A 21,777-nucleotide genomic window follows, 5' to 3' on the forward strand; every position below is an offset into this window, starting at 1 on the left:
TTGTTTTAATGTTTTGCAAGGGTGTTGGTAAGAATGAGATAAAAAGCAAAATACTGGGTTATTTCTGTCTAGGGATATGAGATGGATTGAATCAAAAATCCTTCATTAACTTCTATGGGTAATTATTTCAATGTCTTTGCTGGAGAGAAAAAAAGAAATGAAAGCAGTCTGAAGAGTGGTTGCCTACGAAAGTATTTTTTTTATATTTACATAATGATTAAAGAAAAAAAGAAACAAATGGTGGTTTTACATTTGAGCCTGAGCATTGTTTCTTTTTACCAGCAGAAAACAAAGCTGAGAATAAAGCTGTGCTTCAGGGTAATGAAAAGTCGCTTAAGTAACAGAAGTGGAAGATGAGAACTGTTGAGCACAGAGAGGTCACAGCAGTGAGGCACAGCCTGGGGTGCAAAGAAATGCAGCTGCAGAAGGCCTTGCTGCACTGCAGGTTCCATCTGAATTGATATCAAATCCCACATTTAGCTCTGTCTGCTAACCACAGAGACAGTCAACCACAAGATGAAGCATGGACAAAGTAGATCATTCTAAAATAAAAAAAATATATAAATATAAAAATAAAAATATACAGATAGCTAGGTTCATACACAGGTAAGTGTGTCCCAGCTGAAGCTAGTGTACTAGTAGTTATCCATGAAACTACTAATCATTTCTACCCTATGCTGTATCCTATGCTGATAGGGTAAATAAAGTGAGAAAGGCACTCTGGGTCATACTGCACGCAGTGAGCAGTTGTAATGATGGACATTAGTGGCTCATTTGAGAGGAAAGCTAAACCAGAGATACCAGAGATGAGGTCAGGGATCCTCACTGCAATAGCCTTCTAAAGCATGAGTGCCTGCAATTTTGATACCCTTTCCAGGTGGGAATTCAATTCGAGTGTATTCTGTATTTTTTGCATCATACCTCCTCTGTTCCTTTTTAAGTGCTCTTGTCCTTGTTTCATCTTCCTGCTTTTGTTTAAATTCCATTAATTCAGCCTGGCAAAGATAAAAGTGAAAAATGAACAAATAAACAAACAAACAAACTTACTTTTAATTAACATACTTATACTGCAAACCCTATCAATTCCACATGATGTTAACCTCAGTTAGAATCAGAACTTCTCTCAGCAGCATTTTACTTATGTGGCAGCACTATGCTAAAAACTGAACTGGTTTTGCTGTTCAGCACATGGATGATTTTTGTTTGTGCCATGAGAAGAGGGAAGTTATAGAATTCAGACATTTACAGTCTTACATTTAAGGGGGTGTGCCAGACACCGGTTGGCTTCCCCTTGTCCCAAAACACAGATTTGAATTTCCCGATGTGTCCGAGGGGGACATCAGGAGCAGACACAGCTGTCATGCTCACAGGGTAAGAAGGAGACCTGTCCCTGGACTCCTGCCTCTGCAGAGTGCAAGCAGATGAGATCTGGGGTATGTGATGTGGTGTTTCACCTCCAGCTCCCTGGGGCTCCCCAGGGTGAGGAGGGAAAATGGCACTTGTTGAAAATGACACCATTTCCATGGTGGAAACATATACAGGCTCCCAGCACTACAGCAGACTACCAGCCTTATGTAGTATTAAGGTATATAAACAGTGTCAAAAGGAATTATTTTCAGAGGAGAGTTTGCTCATGCAATTTTAGCCAGAACTGTGAGGAAAACACAGTTGGTATGACTCTGCTCTGTGTGTGTGCTTGTTTTTCCAGCTCCTTCTGCCTGCAATGAACCCCAGAAGTTGCAGATCTTTCTGCAAAGTAGATTTGGCTTGCAGGGCAAGGGGGAAGGCATAGGAACAGACACATTTTTCATATTTTCCATAGCAACTGCACAGCAGTAGGAATAGAAACTAAAATAAAATGATGTGGTTAGATAAAAGTTTCAATAACTGAATGGGAACACAAGATATTTTTTTTTTAAATCAATTTAAGTGGAACATTAAGTAAAAACTATGCAATAAATGTATGGAGAAAATCAATAACTGAGAATGTGTTGTGTATCAATATTTGTCTAGCCCTAAAAGAAGAAACAGGATTAAGAAATAAAAGAGCCAACCTCAATTTTCACTATTTTAAATAACTATTCAACCTGAAAATTAAAAGTCAGTATCTGACTTTCCAATATGCCGACTCCTCTCTTGGAGTAATGTTCTGAAATATATTGTGTGTATATGATGCGGTGTTCAAAGTGTACTGAAAATTTCTAAATCAAGCAATACATATTAAAACCTATTCTGAAGAAGAAAAAAGGGAACTGACAATACCTACACATTTTATAGCTACACTGTGCTAGGAGGTACACACAAGACAGAATTCACAATTACTTTAATAAATATTAGTTTGAAGTAGAAACGAGCCAACATATATCTGAGGGACAATTATTGGAGCCCTTAAAATACATATTATTTACAGTAGGTTTGTAAGTAGTGCATTACTCTGCACAATAGGTAGCAGCAACTGTGAAGGCAAGGAGAACTTGGAACCACACAGCAAACAAGAGCAGCCTTAGAAGCAGCCAACACCTCCTTAGCAACCCATGGAAATCACTAAAAAGTCTACAGCTCTTCTCAAGTTCCTTAAACCAAACCCATGAATTAGGGGCATGCTAACTTACATCTGTAATGATTTTCTCTTTGGAAGAATCCATGTACAGACTACAACAGAAACCAGCCTTACACTTATCCAGTCTGGCTTTCAACATTTTTCCTCTCTATAGGCTCTGGGAATAAGCATATACCTGGTGGGAGAGCAATTAAGAGGCTCCATTTTGCCCCATCTTTTTTTCCAGTATCATAGCTGTTAGAATACTGTGAAATGAAGACACAACCCCAACATGCAAAGAAAGATACCCATGAGAGGGGATGAGTAACTTCTCCAGCCCTAGAAGAAACTCAGTGCATGGCAATTATTTTGCTAAAATTCTCCAAGTGAGGAAGTATCTTAACATTAATTTGGATGTTAGTAACAGCAGAGGCACAGCAAGTGGCTCAGCACTTGCTCACAGTTTTTCAAATGATTTGCTAGATTTTCAAGTGCTGTTCTCCCTGTACGTTCACAGTCAGACCTGGAACCAAGACCAATAACTTTGCACAGTGCCATCATCCTTGGTAGAGTAACTTTATGTGGATATGGTACCCAAATCTATACCAGAGGGACTACACATTTCAGGCAATGCATGATTCATGTGCAGAATATGGAGTCCAAAGTTGCAGTTATGACATGCCTGCCTTTTAGACAATTCAAAACTCTTTAGCTAGGTAGTTAGCAAGGGCACAGAGAGGCATACTATAATTAAGAGCAAATCTGAGCATTTCCACATCCCCTTTTGAAAAAGCAGGGCCCGTGGCTCTCAGTTCTCTAGAAACAGACAATTCAGAGAGATCACCCTTAATTTCTCAATCAGATTACTTCTGCCTGCAAGAGTAAACTGGTTTCCTTAGCCTATGAAGTTGGTTGCCATGGTCAAAAAGACCTCTGCACAATTATTCAAGTGGAGAGGTGAAAAGGAGCTCATTTTCCAGAAGCAAACAGCCTTGAACTCAGAAGATAATTGTCCTGTCCCTGTTCAAATTTTACAGCTTGACTCATCTCTCTCACAATATTTGAAAACAGTGACTGAATCACTTTCGCTAAAGAGAAGCTCTGTGCACAGGCTACAAGTAATCAATGTATTTAATTGGTTTCACAGCATGCAAAAATGATACAATATGCAAACTGTTAATGTATAATTACCTTCCTCCGTTGTTCTTGCTTCATTTCCTCTAATCTTCTGTTTTCTTCCTCTCCAAGAGCTTGCTTGTAAGCATGGCTTCTTTTCTATTGTTCAGCAGAAAATAAAAATATATTGGTGTGGTGAGAGAGGGGTCAAACTCCCAAACCTTATTCTCAAATTTTTATATGGGTAACTAGCAAACACAAATAGTCAAATTATTCCAGTTACTTAAGAAACAGATTAGTCTCAAGACTAGAATTTAAGCAAGAAGTGGCCTAAAGCCTCTCAGTCATTCTGTTTGTTTGAATATCCACGTGTGCACCACACCCAGGTAGTCATGGCAAGAGCTATTCTGTCCCAGTGACAACCATAAAGATACCCTGAGCAGAAAACACACAAAATACAGAAAACACAGTTAGGATATATGATAGTGAGATGGGGTATTCTGGGAAGAAAGAAAAGAAAATATTACCAAGACAAAGCAGAATGGAGGCCTTGTAAGAGAGGGGAAGACAGGATTTTTTGTGGAGGTAGGGCAACAGGAGAGATAAAATCTGCCATTATTTGTGAGGCATCAAGAAAGTTAAAAATGTGAACTACACATCATGAATAATGTACTAACTGCAATAGGTTTTCAATACAATAACTACCCCTTAAAATAACTTTACAATACACTACAATACTACTGTAACTAGCCCTGGTCTTTCACAAGTTGCAATTGTTTGCAAAAAGTCAATCTACAGTTAGGCTCTTTGAGGATCCTTAGGATATTATACACTGGAACTTCTACTATAAGGTCTTTGAGCAGGGACATAGTGTAGCACACTAAAAAATGAGCCAGAATAATTTAATACAAGAATTGTGCAGGTTTGACTTTAGTGAGGAAGTTGTTACAGGTCTACAGAACGTTCCCAAAACTTGATATATGTGTGCAGAATGACACCATTAGAACAACAGGCACATAATTTGCTAAAAAGACTGAATAGAGAAAGCAATTATTAATAGCTCAATTTTGAGCTAGGAGAAGTTGCTACATGTGTCCAGGGAGACTCATTCTGGTTCTGATATTATTCATTACTCTCCTTAATGGCTTTGAGAATTGTGTGGAGAGTATGTTAATCAAGTTGGAAGACAATAAAAATCTACACAGGATTGGTCACACTTTGAAAGACAGGATTAAATTTAATTATGAGCTTGACTAAATAAGCAGGGCCAAAAAGTCATCAATGACAGAGTCAATCAAAATAAGTCAAATTTGTTCATGGACGTGAAGTAACATTTGGCAAGGATAGTTGAGCTAGATGTGCTAAATTAATATCACTATCCAAGAAATTATGTGAGAGAAAAAACTTTGATCTGCATCACATTGTCTCAGATCATTTTCAGAACAAGATTTTCAAATTTTAAAATATCACATACAAGTATGTATATTCCCCCCTTTAGCAGGCATGTTAGGCACATCCTAAACTTAACTCTTCACTACTTCAAATACATTGTTCCTGAATCTTTTAATTACTCCAGGCAAAGGACACATTCAAGGTAACATCCAAATTAGAGTCCTAGTTTTCCTACTGGTTTTGCATTTTGGTGCTATGCCAAGTTTATTTAGATAAGAACTCACTGGTTATCTGCTTTGGATTCCTGGCTCAGAGGACGTGTCTATGCCTATAGACAGGACCTCATCCAGGCTGGGAAGACTTTGCTAACTTCATTGCTGCATTACAAACAAGTGATTATTTGATTCACAAAGCTACAGAAATGCAGCCACACAAAGGACAAGTATAATGTCAGCTGGTACTAAAGAGCAGTACAGATAAATGATGTATTTTATCTGCTTGGACACTAGTGGAGTGAAAGATGAACTGTGGGATGTAATTTGGCACAAGGTTCTGAGAGACCTGTCAAAACATGGAATGAGAAACCCACGCATAGGAAGGTGAAGCAGAAGGCCAAGGCTAAAAGTAGGACCTGTAAAACTGAAAGAGATCAGTGTTCCTTCAGCCATCCACCCACTTTTGTATGGATATGAAGACAGCATACCAAAATGCTGAAATCCAAGTCAGTTGTGGGGACATGAGCTCACTTGTCTTCACAGTTCAATGCTCACACCATACAAAGGCTGCAGAGCTAGGTGTTCCCTACCAAAGAGCAAACTCCCCACTGTTTGGAGTGTTGGATGCTTCAAGAGGGAGGTAGAAGTGGCTTCAATACATCTTTTCTCCCTTTCCATATCCCTTCATCTTGATTGTTTATCCACAAAATACAGTCTGAAAGCCACTCTCCTGCAACTGACCTTCTGTCCAGCAGTGCTGGGCAGAAATTGGCACTTTCTAGCTATAAAGCTGCCCACATTTGCTAAAATGTCTTTCAGGTTTTCAGAGACACAAAATATCCTGAAGAATTAAAGGAGAATGGAACCTATTTTCAATATCACCTTCCCTTTTCATGCAATGAAAACCAGAAAGAGATACACTAGAGGCAGGACAGATGTGTCATATACCCTGTTGGCAGCAAATTTCTATAAAGGGAGGATTCTTTACCTATTTATAAGGCATCTGAGGAAATTTGGAGGCAAATCTTCTCTTCCTATTACCCAGCAGCTAGTGCTCAAGGCTGTACACAACAGAGGGCTGCCCAAACCAGATAGTTCCAAACTTCTGCTGAGTTGTTCCCAATGTAAATTTCTGTCCACCTAGCTCCCTGTTCTCTGTCCTTCCCCAATTACAAACCTCTCTGCAGGAGAAATACTTCTCTCTCAGGGTTAATACTCCTCACTGAAACTTTTTACATTAGTAGGAAAGCTTGGTTTAGACATGAAGAGACTAATTGTATGTGAAAAAGCCTCTTAGAGTCAATTAGAAAACTGAAATTGAAGCAATACTTTATCTATTTCCTAATTACACTGATACTTACCAGACTAGTTCAAACTGGGACAAAGACCCCAAGCAGTGTATGGAATCACTTTTAGGATGCAGTGAGAAACAAGCTTCTGTTTTGACTGGATTTTTAATGCAGTAAAGCATCTGCTCACATGAACTAATTGAGATTTCATAAAAGCTTACCACCAGTGGATGGGTACAAGGCATACTTAAGATTCTCACCTAACCAGAATATAAATCTGGTTCTCATTTATCAGAAAGAGATCTGTGAGCAGTCCTCTACTATGTATAATACCCTGCCAGTGTGGAAGAGACAAGCTATGCAGTCTCATTCACCCAGAAAGGCTCCTTGGTACTCACTGAGTTACATCTTGGCAATTAAGCTCAATTAGGATATTCCAACATTGCACTATTGACAGCACCTGGAAAGTTGATAGAAAATACAGCACACGCTATGGTTTTGCTTACCCATGCTGTAGATTCTGGGCCAGGATTAGCAATCTGACAGGAATCACTCTTTGGCAAACCCACGTCCAATCTGTTCAGTAATTCATTGGTTTTGCTGTGAAGAAATTCAATCCAAATAGAATTGTTAGTGCTTCCATAAAGATAAACACAGCTTTTTATTCCACCCTTGGAATTGAGCCTAGACATTTTATCATGTGTCTGCTGAAAAACATCACAGGTAGAAAAAAAAAGGTTATGGAAACAGAAAAATGGGGCAGAGGATACAGAACCCATACAGTGGATAAGACATTTGCTGGGACAATTTTTTAAGCAAACAGTTATGGTCATTTGCATACTTGGGGTGTACAGTGGCTATGCTTTCCTCATTGTAAAGCTCCTATAAAACAGACTCACATACCACTGGACTTCATGAGGATGCAACTCAGCTTCACTGAATTGTTGCAAATCCTTCTACAAGATCTATAAATCTCAGATAAGTACTTTAAAAGATTATTTTCAGGAATTTTCCTTCACAGTTAATACAATGCAGCCTTACAACAGATTACTTTATCAAGCAGAAAGGCTTTCAAGCATTTTGTACAATTGAAAAAAATTATTGTCTTTAGTTAATGCACAACATTTTCACTTCTTATTCTGGCAAGGACAATTTTCTTTTTCCAGCTGCATGCCTAACAAACCCAAAATTTCAAAGTAGCATAAATTTGCTCACAGTTTTGACCAAGTACAATTAAATTAGGTCACAAACAAAAACAAAGAATGGGAGTTTGTGTGCTGTGGTGAGGAATCAGTTTCTTAACCTGCACTCCCAGGCACGTATACTGAAGCTTTTTCTCACTCAAAGGAACAGAGTTAGAGGAAAGAGGCAATTTTATTTCTGTGTACAGCTTTGGAAAACATTAAAGCACTGAAGTGAGAGCAGAAAGAGTGCTTCAAGAGATATTGAATGCAAAGATTTACTCTTCTCACAGGGCAACCAGCTAGCTCTGTGTGGGAGAAGATGCCACTGCCAAACTTAAACTTAGGAAAAAAGCTTTGGCTGCTGAAGAGTGATTCTGATTAGCAGCTGAAACAGACTACCAAGTCTGTTTTTGTATTTCACTCCATGATCTAAAACTGTGAGTAAATACTTTATCGGTAAAATATCCTGCTGGTCAGTGAGGAGTGGTATATTGAGAAGCTGGGAAAAAGAACAAGAAACCACAAGTTCTTCTCTGCTACTCTACGCAATACAAAACCGTGTTACCACTTCAGGTATGAAGTACTTGCTCAAGTTCTAGCAAGTCAAGCTCTTAGAGTTTCACCATTTCCAGTTCACTCCCTTTCCTCCATCACCTAGGTAGTTAACAGACCTCAGACAATGCACAATAAAGAAAGAAACAGATGAAATACTGATTTCTCTGATCTACAAAGTACCTGTATATAAAGGTTGAACAAATTAATAGTCTTCTTATACAAGTGTTAAGCACTCAATTTTTTTCCATGAAAGATGAGTTATTAAGTGGTAAGATGGCACAGAATAATTTTGGGAATGTGATGATTTAAATTGCAGATTTTGTATTTCCCTACCTAAGCTAAAACTGATCAAATAATAATGTTTTTCTACACCAGGAAGACTAAGAACTCCTACAGAAAATCTGGAGTATATTTGAGAGGGTTGAAGCTCTGTAAAAAAATATGTGGCAACTTGGTACTATACCTAGGTGCTCTAATTCCTTATTGACAGTAAGACAATGGCATGGAATATGTGGGATTTCTCATTATTTACATAAAAATGTGGTAGAGACCATTGAATTTCCCAGGTCAGCACACTGCTAGGTGAAAAGCTTACTCAGTTTTAGTATCAGTGAATGGAAGCAAATAAAGCTACTCAGCAAGGCTGTGCACTGCCTTTGAATAGAGAAATACCTGACTTCACCAAATTAAGTAATACATTAATGAAGTGTTCCTGTCACAAGAAAGGGACTCAGATTTCTGAGTTTTCTGATGAAAGACAAGTCAGGTCTTATATATATTAATCTGTTATGTGCCATTTCTATGGAAACCCAGCAATGTACTGAGGGCTGCCAGACAATGTTTGAATGGTATTTTTCATAATATTAAACCTGCAGTTATAACAATGCAGAGCATAGTTTAAACCAGGCTGCATGGAAAGAGAATTCAGGGAGATTACCATTCAATTAATGTTCTGGAAAGGAAAGTAGTATCTCCAGAATGAAATCAGCATATCAATACACAGTCAGACAGTTGGAACAACATCTCATTCACTTGCTAAAACTTCAAGGGCTAATCAAAAAATGCTAAAATGTGCTCCTCTAAACTTAGTAACATTAAGGAGAGCACAAGATGAAGAAATTGATTTGAATACAGCAGAATCCTGATACCCTTCAAACAAAGCTAGGCAAAAGGAGATTACAAGATATAGACCAACGAAGGCTAGCACCCTACTAAGGCTGCTAGCCTGAGCTCTGACTACCACTAAGCATCAGTCTGAAGAGAACCACTGATACTCTAGTTAAACTGGAGTGATCTTATGAGGGTATTTTGTCTTGGTACCCCTGTCTCCCATTACACCATTGGGAAAAAACCTTTTGCTCTGCTAATTAAAACAGCTTCCTCCTATACCGTGCTCAATAGCACCAAGCACTGCTCTTAGCATGGGAACTCAGCCATGTATAGTGCGGTAGCTATTCTGGAATAGTTTAGACCTGTCCCGAACAGCACTTTCACAAATAACTCCTGGCTTCTGTCCAGGAATGAATATGAACCACAGCTCCCAACAGGCATTTTAGATGCTGCCATACCATTTTGGGAGATAAAAAAATTTTCTAGCAATGGAAGCAGGTACTCTCAGGCCTCAGAAGTGACAGTGTTTGACAGTGTTTAATTTATCAGTACAGAAGTGGGAGAATGAATGAATACTGGATTTGGGGTCTGAATAACTATTAAGAGCTGTCATGGGAAAATACTAACTGCTACCAGGATCATTGAGTTATGTGCTAGAAGGGGTTGGTGCATGACAGTGGAAATCAGTCCAAGCTGCAGATGCTGTCTGCATCCTCAGATCTATGGCTTTACATTCCACAGCTACTCTTCAGGCAGAGTCCTTTTTTAAAAGCTGCTATGCATAACCATTTATTTGAAGCTCAACAAGTATGTGTAAAGTGCAGAACCACGAATCTGCTAGGTGTTCCACTGTAAATGGCGTAATTCAGGCAGCCTGCACTCACAAGCTACTTGTGAGCCCACATGCATTTCTTACTCTTTGGGACTAAATGCTATCCACATTCCCTCTAGGGTGAGATGAGGGGATGGTTATAAAAGCCAGAGTGAGCCAAGGTTCCCCTGGCCTGTGGAGTTCACATGCTCCAACAAGTTCACCAGTCCTGACAGCTGAGAAGCAGGCAGCTCCACAGCTGAATCCAGAATGCAACTGCCAAAGATCTGAAGACCCACAACGATCTCATTGCAAGATCCAAGGTCTGAAATCCTCTGCAGAATAAGGTCTTCAATTTTGTGTGTCATCTGCTTTTAAGTACTGTCACATCTACAAGGAAACAAAAGTCTTGAAAAGGATTCATCCTTAGGGGCATGATGAGGATATGGAATCAGGACTCTGCATTTTCCTGCATCCAGGAGTTGCACAGCAGCACTTGCTAAGCCTTTCATTTGAGACTGTATTCCTCTCAGAACAAAGACAGAGAGAAAATAATTTTTCTGCCTACACATGAAGTTCTCAGCTTTAGGTCTTCTTTAAAGACCAACATTAAAAATGCATTAATTAAAAAGACTTCTTGTAATCTTCATTAGTTCTTCCCAATGGAACCAGTGGCAATTAATTCTTTTCCTTTAATTGATGGATATTGAAATATCAGTATATCAAAAAATACACTGGCTTTTATGCCAGTACATTTGGGGGGAAAAAAAAAAAGCAGCACGATACTTTTGCATATATCATAAATCTATTTATTTCTCTTGACAATTTGTAAAATATAATGGCCAATTCTGAGTACTTTTGAAAACAAGATAGCTCATGAACTTCTTGTTTTCTCAAGCTGCAGGATCTCCACCATTACAATTCTGCTCTAATGAACATGCACAAATACGCTAAGAGTCATTCAAAATTAGTAATAAAAAAATCAAAATAAAGAACCCCAAAGCAGGTAAATCATCATAGTCATTGCAAAGAGGAGACAACTTGAGTAGTCACTAAGACTAGAGAAGAAGCATTTAGTGCTGAATGACACGGACTCATGAGCTTCCAAATTAATTGCCTGTAAGCAACGCTAAAGTGACATTTCACCATTTTCTTCCAATTCTGCTGGAAAACTAAGAACCATGTATGATGCATATATAACCTTAGTTTCACAGATCTACCCAGAAGTTTCATGACAATTTTCAAAAATAGCAGGACTCTCCCTCTCAGAAAAGAAAAACAATCAAACAACAAAGAACTCAACCCCAAATTTCATTCAAGACATCTTTTTTCCAGCACCAGCAACTTCTTCCCACTCCAGCACACTTAATTGGCTAAGCATAACAACTATTCCTCAACTATTGCAGAAATTAAGATTAGTTGCATAACCCTACAAAGGCCTACCCAGAAGAAAAGCTGCTTTTCATTTCAGTAAGGTCCATGGTGGGTGTGTTTTCATTGATGCCCTTGTTCCTTCCTCAGTGAGAGCTCTGCCTTGTGCATTGCCATGTGTATCTTGGTCAGGCATTTGCTGTGACCCACAAGGTGGGCTGGCTGGTACTGGGGCTACTGGCATAACAAAACCAGATGTTAAAATAGAAGATCTCCAACACATTCTTGGTCGGAAGATGGAGAGATAGACTCCAAGGAGAGGTGTAGGTGGGAATTTCACTACTGAAAATAATTTGGTAAAGTGGAAATGAAGCTGGGGGACCAATAATATCATTTGTGAAAATAATCCCACCAAAGACACATGGCTTTTGCTAGTGCACAATTACACATGCTTCCTCTCACATCCCCTCCTCTTTGCAGAGATGTGCCACAGCCAGATTACTCTGTTTAAATAAATTCAGAAGGTTACACACAACTGCCCTGTTTCCCACAGCTGGACCATGGCGAAGGGCAAGGTAGTAAAAGCATCTTTGTCTGTCAGCAATAAGCAAGCCTTCAACTCCAAAGGGATCATGGTTCTCTTGTACCTCAATTCTTACCCTGAGCTGCAGGACAGAGTCCACTTTTTGGGTAAGAATAATAAAGAAATGTCAGCTATGTGCAAAATTGTCAGCATGAACTAATGTTCATTTCTGGAGTGTGTATAGGTGGGGGACCCATCTTTTGTTGGAAGCTATATGGTAAAAAATTACATTAAATTATTAACACATCAAATTCATGTATGATGTTGATGGCTCTTCTGCAATGCCCTTTATGATGAAGAAATACCATTCTCTGGATATTTAGTCCACCTGTTTTCCTCATAGAAATCCTCCCAGTAGTCACATACCAAGCTTAATACAGTATTCACAGATTTCACTGGCAGGAATGCAAGATTATAGTACAGATGACTTGGACAAACCTAGTGATAGTTTCCAAATACTGCTATCTTTGGCTAGGAGGATTTCTTGTCTGCAAGTTCTTGAGCATCTGTTCCAGAGTTTGAGGATAAGAACAAAAAAGTAGCACTAGTTCATTTTAGGTATATGGTTTCCAGAAAGTATAAAGATAGGTTGTTTAAAGAAAAATAAAAAGCAACTTTCTCAGCAGAATTATTTTCATCACTTCCTACCCACACTCAAAACTAATCTATCCTCTCAACCCACCTGCTTTTTTTTTGTTTCCCTGACTGGATGAAATAACACAGCTCGTCTATTCGTTCCTCCCACCAACGCATCCAGTATTCCTGGATGTTATTTTAGGTGTGAGCTTCATTTATTATCTGAAGTAATAAGCATAAATCCAGTTTTAAGGAAAATGCAGTTTTGTATAAGTCTATTGCATTCCATTCTGTGTGCTCCATCTGCATGTGCAATCTGCTTCTATATTTTCAGCCAGCTTGCATGGGCAGATTAATGCGCACAATTAGAAAGCAACCTCACAGGCGTTCAATAAACTCCTTTCATTATTACACTCAAGAGAGTCCCTTTGGATGTCTATAAAAGCCTAGTTTTCTGCCTGTTAGCTAAATAATTGACAACGCTTAAAATAATCAGGAGCAAATGAACAAAACGAAGACAATTGTGGTGAAAAGAAGCAAACAAAGGATTCTCAAGGCTGCAAATGCTTTTTGTGCGAGCCTTCCTTCATTCTCTTTAGCAACCTGTATTAAAAGTCTGGTCAGGTTTACACTTGTACTGCTGTGGGGAAAATTTGTTGCCAGCCTGCTGTTTGAACCACACGTCATAGGGGACTGAAAACTGGCAAGGACACTAGCATTTATCCTGTAAAAATTGATAAATAAATAAAAATTCTGTTTTGATTCAGGTTTTATTCTCCTGCATTTTATGACTTTTGAGAAAACTGCTTTGGCAGGCAAGCGTATATCAGCTTGGTTTGGTGAACCTCCTGCATTGTGTTTGGAATATGCACTCAGAGACACTCTGGCAAATTCTGTTTCCAGCTCCAAATTCTGAGCAGAATATATTGAGTGTGCACATGTACCCAAGTGCAGTAGTGCCAGGAAATTTTACAGGAATACAACCTTTACAAAATAAAGAGGCATGAATATGTAGCAAAGGGAAAGATGAAGTGACTCAACAATCATCACGTACTATTAGAAAGTAACCCTATTTTTTAGACTGCTTTTTCCATTACATAAATAGGTAGGTGGCTATTACAAAAACAGTGTAGATGGGTATTAGAAAAACAGTGGACTCCATCCAACACTACAATTTCTGGAAAGTTGAACACAAATATAATAAAAGCATCTAACTAGAGACCTGAGCTAAAACCGCCTGGTAAGACACCCTACAGTTCAGACACAGACTCACACAGCCTGCACAGCAAGCCTCTGTAAACACACAGTCATGACATATCCATCCTCATTACTGTTTAAATGACAACTGTGGTGTACTAACTAAAGAGGGATGTCCTGAAAAGTCCTGTTCCTTGTTTCCTTTCAGAAAGATGGGCACTCAGTTCTTCCCTTACATGGATTAGCAATTGCAAAGTACAGACTACACGAGCCTCCGTTACTTTCTAATGCTCTCTGACAGAAACACAATCAGGCATATAATGCAAAATGCATCCAGGGTACCATGACTCAGAAGGAAGGACTCCATTTCATGTGTAAGCAGTTTCTGGTAAAAAGTCAACACATACTTCCCATTTTCTAAATCTGGCATCTGCAGGGACAGAACCACAGCAACGCGGTCACCAACAAATCCCTCATGTGCTTCTCCTCTGTTAGCATAAACAACAGTCATCCTGCTATGCAGCAACTTCTCCACCCCAAAGTCTGCTCCTGTGTGCCCTTAAGGCTTTTAATACACAGCAACTTCAGGAGACACCTTTCTGAGTTTTTTCTGGTTTAGTCACTGAACAAAGCCTGAGTCCACTGGGGTCAGAGGAGGAGGTGATCCCAAAATTGTGAGGCTTGCAGACTTTTTCATGGCAGTCTGCATGGCTGTCTAGACTACATTCTCACAAGGCACAAACACATATTCAAGCAGCTGTGGTAACAGATACAGCTAACTTTCAAGGACCTGTTGTACACAAAGAAGATAACAAGGCTTTCAAGAGATAGGAAAAAACTATATTCTGTAGACAGCACACAAGGTTACAGACAATCTTTCTTTTTAGCACTCACTTCATGTTAGACCCTTTGAAAAGGGATTTCAGTGAGAAGTTCTTGTTTTTAATAGTGAAAGGAATTTAATCAGAAAAACGAAATTCTGGGCAGCATCATACTTTATTGTCAGAGCATGTTAATGACATGAGAATCTTAAGTGCCTTTCCTTATCAAATAAAAGGGACACTTCATGCAGGAGAGGTACTGATTGGGCTGTACCCCTTGGAGGCTGATACAGCTGGAGGTGGTGATCAATTTTAAAAGGTTTCCCAGTTAATGAGACTGCTGGTAGGCATTGATCTCCTCAGGAAAATTGTGATGTTGCAGCTACAGATCTCACAGAGGACAGACTAACAAGGGAGCTTATCTTTTGAAATGGCTCTATAGGCCATGACTTTGCAGAGGTCACTGCTTTATATGCAGCACATGACCTTCCTTCCCCCCATTCCCAGCAGGCAGTGGAGATCAAAATACTCCAGCAGAGACAGTGAGGAAAGGGGCACAACCTCATATTTGTTCTCTTCGCCTCTAGACGAAGGGTCTTAGAGGAGGGAAGTAATGAGTCACTCATTTTCACATGGTAGGCAAAAGCACATCTCTAAATACCAAGCACTTCTATGTGAACATGCCGCTAATAACCAGCAGTACTTCAATGGAGTAACTTCACAAAATCTGAAATCTCACACAGACACTTTTCATTACTCTTGGGTGCTGTGCTCCTTAAAGACAATGTCTCTCAGCAATGCGTCCTCAACAACCTCCAGTGGTACACCATCCTCTTCGTGTGCTCACCAGAGAATTCCTTCAGACCAGGGAAGGCACTAGTGTCACTGTGTTTCCTGAGAAATACATTCTATGAAGGTAGCTCACTGTCCAGCTGCAGGTTGAGCTCTGAGGGGCTGGAACCTGAGCCCCAGGCAAAAGGCCATGAACTGCCAACCTTTTGTATAATCAAGGGCCTGAGGACCTGTCACTTGGCCAGGGGAATGGATACTGGGAGAAACAACAGGAGCTGACAACCCCCAGACTTCCCTGTGCTTAGACTGTGAGGAGATAAAAGCCCATGGGTTCCTTTGTTCAGAGTTCCTCCTTGCACGCACCAGCTCAAGCTGCTATTTTATTATTTAGTTATTGCACCATGATTAAATTATTTTAAGTATCTGGACATCTGAGACAATGCAATGGGAAACCTGGCTTGAACCTGGTGTGACTGTGTGAATGTGGGGGTGTGGCTGCAAAGGGGCCTCAGTCCCAGCTCAGGTGGTGTGAGGATGACTGACAGAGTGGCTCCTGGATGGCCAGACAGGAAAGTTTCCTGAGCACTGCAGCATGGGAGGGCTTTGCTTAACCAAAATTGCATTCACTGGAGGTAGGTCTTCAGCTTGCTTCCTCCAGGAGAAGCATCTACAGGGCCCTCCTGGTGTGTGTTCAATACATAGCACATAGAAATAAAGTTCTGATAGTTGAACTCAAGCAATGGAGCTTGAAACACTCTAGTGATGAGTCCATCTTCACTTTCAGTTGCATCAGAGATGACAGAATGGCACCAGGTGCCCAGGCAGCCAGAGCTCCTGCACCACCTGGGGACTACCTGACTGCCCACATAGAATCATTTGTGCTTTACAATCATCAGGTCCAACCATTAATGCAGCACTGCCAAGTCCAGCACACAACCATTTCCCTAAGCATCACACGTACAGGTTTTCAAATACCACCAGGGATGGTGACTCAGACACTTCCCTGGGCTGCCTGTTCCGATGCTTGGCCACCCTTTTGGTGAAGGAATTTGTCATATGTGGCCGTTTCCTGTTTTCCTGTGTTTCAGAGGCTTTGGGCCTGCTTTTGCAAAACCAAATTTACTTTTAATGGAAAAGAACACTCAACAGCAGAATTCATTTCACCCTAAGCAAAAAAAATAAAGACAGGGAAGATGAAGGAAAGGAGGAGGTATGTGCCATTCATAACTGAATATGCTTTAAGATAAGAAATCAGATTAAATGGGAAGACAAGAACCCTGACAAGCCCCTGAGGAAAAGCAAGGCCCATAACTGAGGACCTGGCACTGCAAAGATCTGATGTGTCTGTTGTTGATTTAGGCTCAAAGAGAATCAAAATGTCTAGTCTGTCAGAAACAAGTAGAGATCTAAAGTTGTGAGGTCTTCAGAATTCCCGAGGAATCAAGGTGTGTGTGTGTGTGTGTGTGTGTGTAGGCATCCACACCAGGATAAACAGCAAGCCAAATACCAATATCTAGAGACAAATACTGGCAACATATTAAGGGAAAGAGCTATGCCTAAAGCCAAATGGGAAGAAACAAAAGGAAAAATACAAGAAAAGCTGGAATCAGTGACAAAGCACTAAAATGTCTGTAGCTTAGAGAACAGAGTCTGGGCAAATGATGAAGGAACTGGAACTAGCATGGGACAAAAGGGATTTCTTTAAAGGTCACAGAGGAGGAAAAAGCAATCAATCAGGCTAAGAATACTGGTGAGTAATTTCAGAAGCCAAAGATAAAAAATGTAAAGGTAACTAAAAACAGTGTGTGTTAATTATGTGATAGAATCAGTTTAGATCAGTTAAAAACAAATAAATGGGGATAGAGTGAATGGGCAAGGCAGGAACTTCACTGCCAATGGAATTAATTATACCAGGACTTAGGCCGTAGCTAAATCTGACATTAAGGAGGGATTCTTGGGAAATAAGTCTTTACAACAGATCTCCATATTTAAGTAGGACTATGCTAAACTAAATAGGGGAAGTCCTCATTATTTACATGTGGGTTAGACGTCTTTATTAATCAACAAAATAAATGGGTGGAGATGTAATTTAGATTCTGTTTTGATAATTAGTCTTGGATTGAATGATTATGTATTGATTCTGATAGAAAACGAAAGCACAAGGTAATTTTATAATTCACGACTTTCATTTCAAAGTGTATGTTTTAGGAAGCTAAGAGAGGTCTACAGGACAAAATTTCTCACAGAAAGGCGTGGAGGAGGCTTGAATATTTCACAGAATCATAAAATCATTGAGGTTGGAAGGGATCTCTGGATGTCATCTTGTCCTACCCTTTACTCAAGTGGGGCCACCTTGAGACAGCTGCCCAAAACTTTTGTATATGTCCAAGGATGGAGAATCCACAACCTGCCTGGGTAACCTGTACTCATGTTCAGCCACTCTCAGAGTAAAGAAGTGTTAAGCTGGAACCTCTTGTGGTTCAGTTTGTGCCCATTATCTTGAAGTCAATCAAGTAAAAACTGAAAAACATAGCAACAGAAACCAAATCTTTTCTGAGCCCCAACCCAGGAAAAAAATTCAAACAAATAAGGAAATATTAAATAATAATTAAAACCCCAAACAAACAAAACAGAAGGACAAGTAGAGAAGGAATTTTAGGTAATAGGTTTCAAATTTTACTTACTACTTTTGATCTTCAAGAAGCATCTCTCTTCTTTGCATTTCTTCTTGTCTTTTTTTAACTTCAAGTCTTTCTGCCTAGAGCATTAAAACCAGGAAAAAATACTTGAGGTTTACAAAAAACCAAAAACAAACATAATTTATTTCAATTCCAATATTTCAGTATTCTGTTTTTTAAAAGATCTACAGCAGATCCGTACAGAAGTGACACAATCTCAAATTTAAAAGTATTCACTCATGAACAAACATCTCCTAGTCAAGAGACCTGTTTAAATTAGAAAATGACCTGGTGCTCCTAGTACCCATGTACCCAAAAGGCCTAGTGAGCCTTCACAGCTGTCATGTCACAGCCCTGCTGAGGGACATCTCAGGGAGCAACTGATGCAGCCTTGGTCCTTGCAAGAAGGACCACTGCACCAAAGCAGATGACAGTCCAGTGATGTGAGTACGTATAGCTCACAGACCTGACCTGCAGGAGCATTAGGTACTGGACAGTTGAATACATGCTAAGGTGGATGAAAGTGGGAGACATTTGTACTTGACCAGCATTCTTCTGCCTCAGATGCCATATCTGGTGCAAGAGCCAACCAAATCCTTGACACAAAAAACTCTTCTGTAAATCTGGATATCACACAAATGATTAAGTCTTTTAATAAAAAATTGTGTATAATTTCCAATGGGAGCATCATCTAAGCTGCCCAAATCCCAAATTCAAGTAGAATAAAGCATTAAAATAAAGTAAAAACTAAAGAACTTGCTGCAAGAGCAGCAACATGCAATTCAAGCTAAATTCCCATGAAAAGGAGGCCAGCCAAATTTTTGTTTTGGCCACAGGATGCAGTTAAGTCCAGAGGGAAGAGCAGTTAAAAGGCAGTTCAGTGTATGAAAAGCACAAATTAGAAGTGGCAACCTGAGATTTCAGCCTGCTATATTTCAACTCCCACACTGCAGTTGGTGGGGGGATGCTCCAGTAAGAGCTCCCAGGAAATGATGACAACAATTCGCATGTGGAGCAAAATACAGCCTCGGACTGTCACTCTGCTTGTTGCCCACCCTCAAAATGAAAAAAGGCAATTGCTTGGTAACCCAGCAACCAGACATTGCTCTGAACAAAGTTCCCTGGAAATTTCAGACAATACCTTGCAGAGATGAGGAGGGAAATGTAGGTGAAAATAGCCCCTGTGGCTAGAGCCCCAAATCAGGGAGAGAACACTGCCTGAGCAGAGATATGTTGCAAGGAGAGGGAGAACAGGGAGGGAGAAACGTGTAAGGGGGTAAGGGGTGTTAAGAATAGAGCTGAAACTCCCATTTCCATAATCTTCTTTCTGTCCTGCAATGAAAAACATTTCAGAAAAATTACAATTCTTCTGGCAATTACTCAATTACTTTGCCTTTAGCAATTTCAGGATGCGTATTTTTTAATTGGATAAAGAATGACTGTCTGAAAGAGATTTGCAAAACAAGTGCAAATTCCTCCTTTGCATGCACTGGATTAAGAAAAAAAAAATCCTTTCAGATGTCTGCAGATAGGAAAAGAGCCACTGTGTTGTGTGATGATATAAACTGCTGGAAGGCGAAAGACTTAGAAGCTGTTATTTGGAAAAAGGCAGTGAGAAATAAACAAAGGAGGAAGGGGAATCTCTGAAAAAGATCTCCTGTTGTTCACTCATTTGACATGCAGAGACAGTGACAGAATGTATCACATACTGACGCAATTCAAAAAATTTAACCAAACTGTAGTAAGGAGCATCACTACACAGTATGGGTGATTTTAGCGTTCAGGGGATATATTGTTTGCTCTTAACCTAGACACAGTTAATGTTTTAGGCAAAAAAACTCCCACTCATTTATGCAGCTTCACAGCTTACAGGAAAAGAAAGGAAAGAGGCAGAAAAGAAATCTTATGGCTTGTGTTATTGGCAAAGGTGATGCTGATACCCTTGAGGCACCAGCCATAGATCCCAGGATTTTCCCCAGTACTGCCCAATACTGCAAGCTAATGCCTTCACCTCTGAAAAAGCATTGGATGTGGGATCCACCATCATATTGCAAGGCTCATGAAAGTTAAAAAAAATAAATTAAAAAAGTTCCAAAAAAGTCCAAAGCTCACGGGGCTTGTTGTGGTCTAGCTCCTAGCTAGTGATATCTAGAGAACGGTGATATTAACTTTGATAAATACAAACCTTCAGCAGCAACCCTGTCTCCCACTAGATGAAAAAATAAAGGAATATCCTGCAGCTGCTCTACCACCAGAATGGTACCTGAAGAAAACTCCAGCATATTAAAATTACTCACTTGTGGCTGGCATGGCTATTTTTCACTCTGGAAGTTTACTCCAGGACACCTGCTTAAGGATGCACACAAGTGACAGGCAACAGGACGGGGGCATTCTCTAACTAATGACAATGTATCAATACACATTGCCAAAGCACTCCACATTTGGCACCATGTTCAAAAAGCCAAGAGTGGAACAGCTGTGATATTGAAGGTAAACACAGAAGGTCTGTAAAGTGCCTGGTTTTAACAAATTCCTGAAAAAAAGGCCGCTCATGCTGATTGACACAAATTAAAGAGCGCATGATTTGATAAAAATAAAACTAAATTACAGCTTATCCTAAATAAGACAGTTTCTGAAGATGGCAGGACTGTTTACTACATAATGTAAGAGAAAAAAAACATTGCATGCAGTGGAATTACTCGGAGCTTTTTCACTTCAAATTGTTTGAATCTCCTAATACTTAGTCACTACATAAACTATACAAGGGAAGACTAAAGGCAGGGTAACAGCAATAGAAATTCAGTGACAGGAAACAGAAATATCTGTTGCACTGGAGTCATCCAGTCATCCAATTTTACATACAACACAAACGATAAAAGTTTAAGAAACAAGAAGGCCAGTATCAGCTGCTTGCTTATTTTTTGGGGAACTTTGACGGTCCTTTTACCCAATAGACACAAAGGAAATTGTGATGCAATCTGGTCAAACACTGATGTGAGGGGCTGCACAAAAGATACCAACTCCAGATACCTACTACTAATGAGCAAATAATAAAAAACCTACCTCTCATGTACTCCAACACTTTCTGTGGATTAGACACACATCTCAGAATCAGGGAAAAATACAGAAAAAGGCAATTCCCTGCTCATGTTACAAAGCCTCTTCCGAATTATTTCACTGAGCAGTCAGATCATTAGCTTCGAATACCCAACCTTAGGCAGCCCACGCTTACCCCATGAACAAACCCCAACAATCCCAGGACAAACTGCCTGTCAGGAAGTGTGCGGGAGACCTGAGTATTTGTTTGCACAAGGTGGCCCTGTGGAGCATAGAACGAAGAATCTTTCCTCTCTGTGGAAGCTGGAGAGAGCCAAGGTAGATGCCAAGCTGGTCTTCCAGCAGCTAATAACCCCATGGTTAATTAAGACAGGCAGGTGGACTCGTACGGATAGTAAAGCAGACCTTCTGTATTTGGGTAATGCTTTGGCAGACACAGTTTTCACTTGTTCACAAAGATAATGGGAAAGGGGATGCTGCTTTTCTCTGCA

At 39.8% G+C, this 21,777-nt stretch overlaps 1 protein-coding gene across 5 annotated transcripts in view; it reads right to left on the reverse strand.

Moving 5' to 3' along the window:
* The window catches only part of EPSTI1 (epithelial stromal interaction 1), a 99,922-nt gene that overhangs the window by 58,965 nt on the left and 19,180 nt on the right, over window positions 1-21,777 (reverse strand). For all 5 annotated transcript variants that reach the window (XM_058849330.1, XM_058849339.1, XM_058849322.1 and 2 more), the window contains 4 exons: window positions 18,236-18,309; window positions 7,058-7,151; window positions 3,731-3,814; window positions 922-995 (listed from right to left, as the gene is read on the reverse strand). In XM_058849330.1, coding sequence (XP_058705313.1) covers window positions 922-995; window positions 3,731-3,814; window positions 7,058-7,151; window positions 18,236-18,309 — 326 coding nt within the window. The remainder of the gene's footprint in view (window positions 1-921; window positions 996-3,730; window positions 3,815-7,057; window positions 7,152-18,235; window positions 18,310-21,777) is intronic.

This window comes from Poecile atricapillus, chromosome 1 (assembly GCF_030490865.1).
Source record: "Poecile atricapillus isolate bPoeAtr1 chromosome 1, bPoeAtr1.hap1, whole genome shotgun sequence".
NCBI lineage: Eukaryota > Metazoa > Chordata > Aves > Passeriformes > Paridae > Poecile > Poecile atricapillus.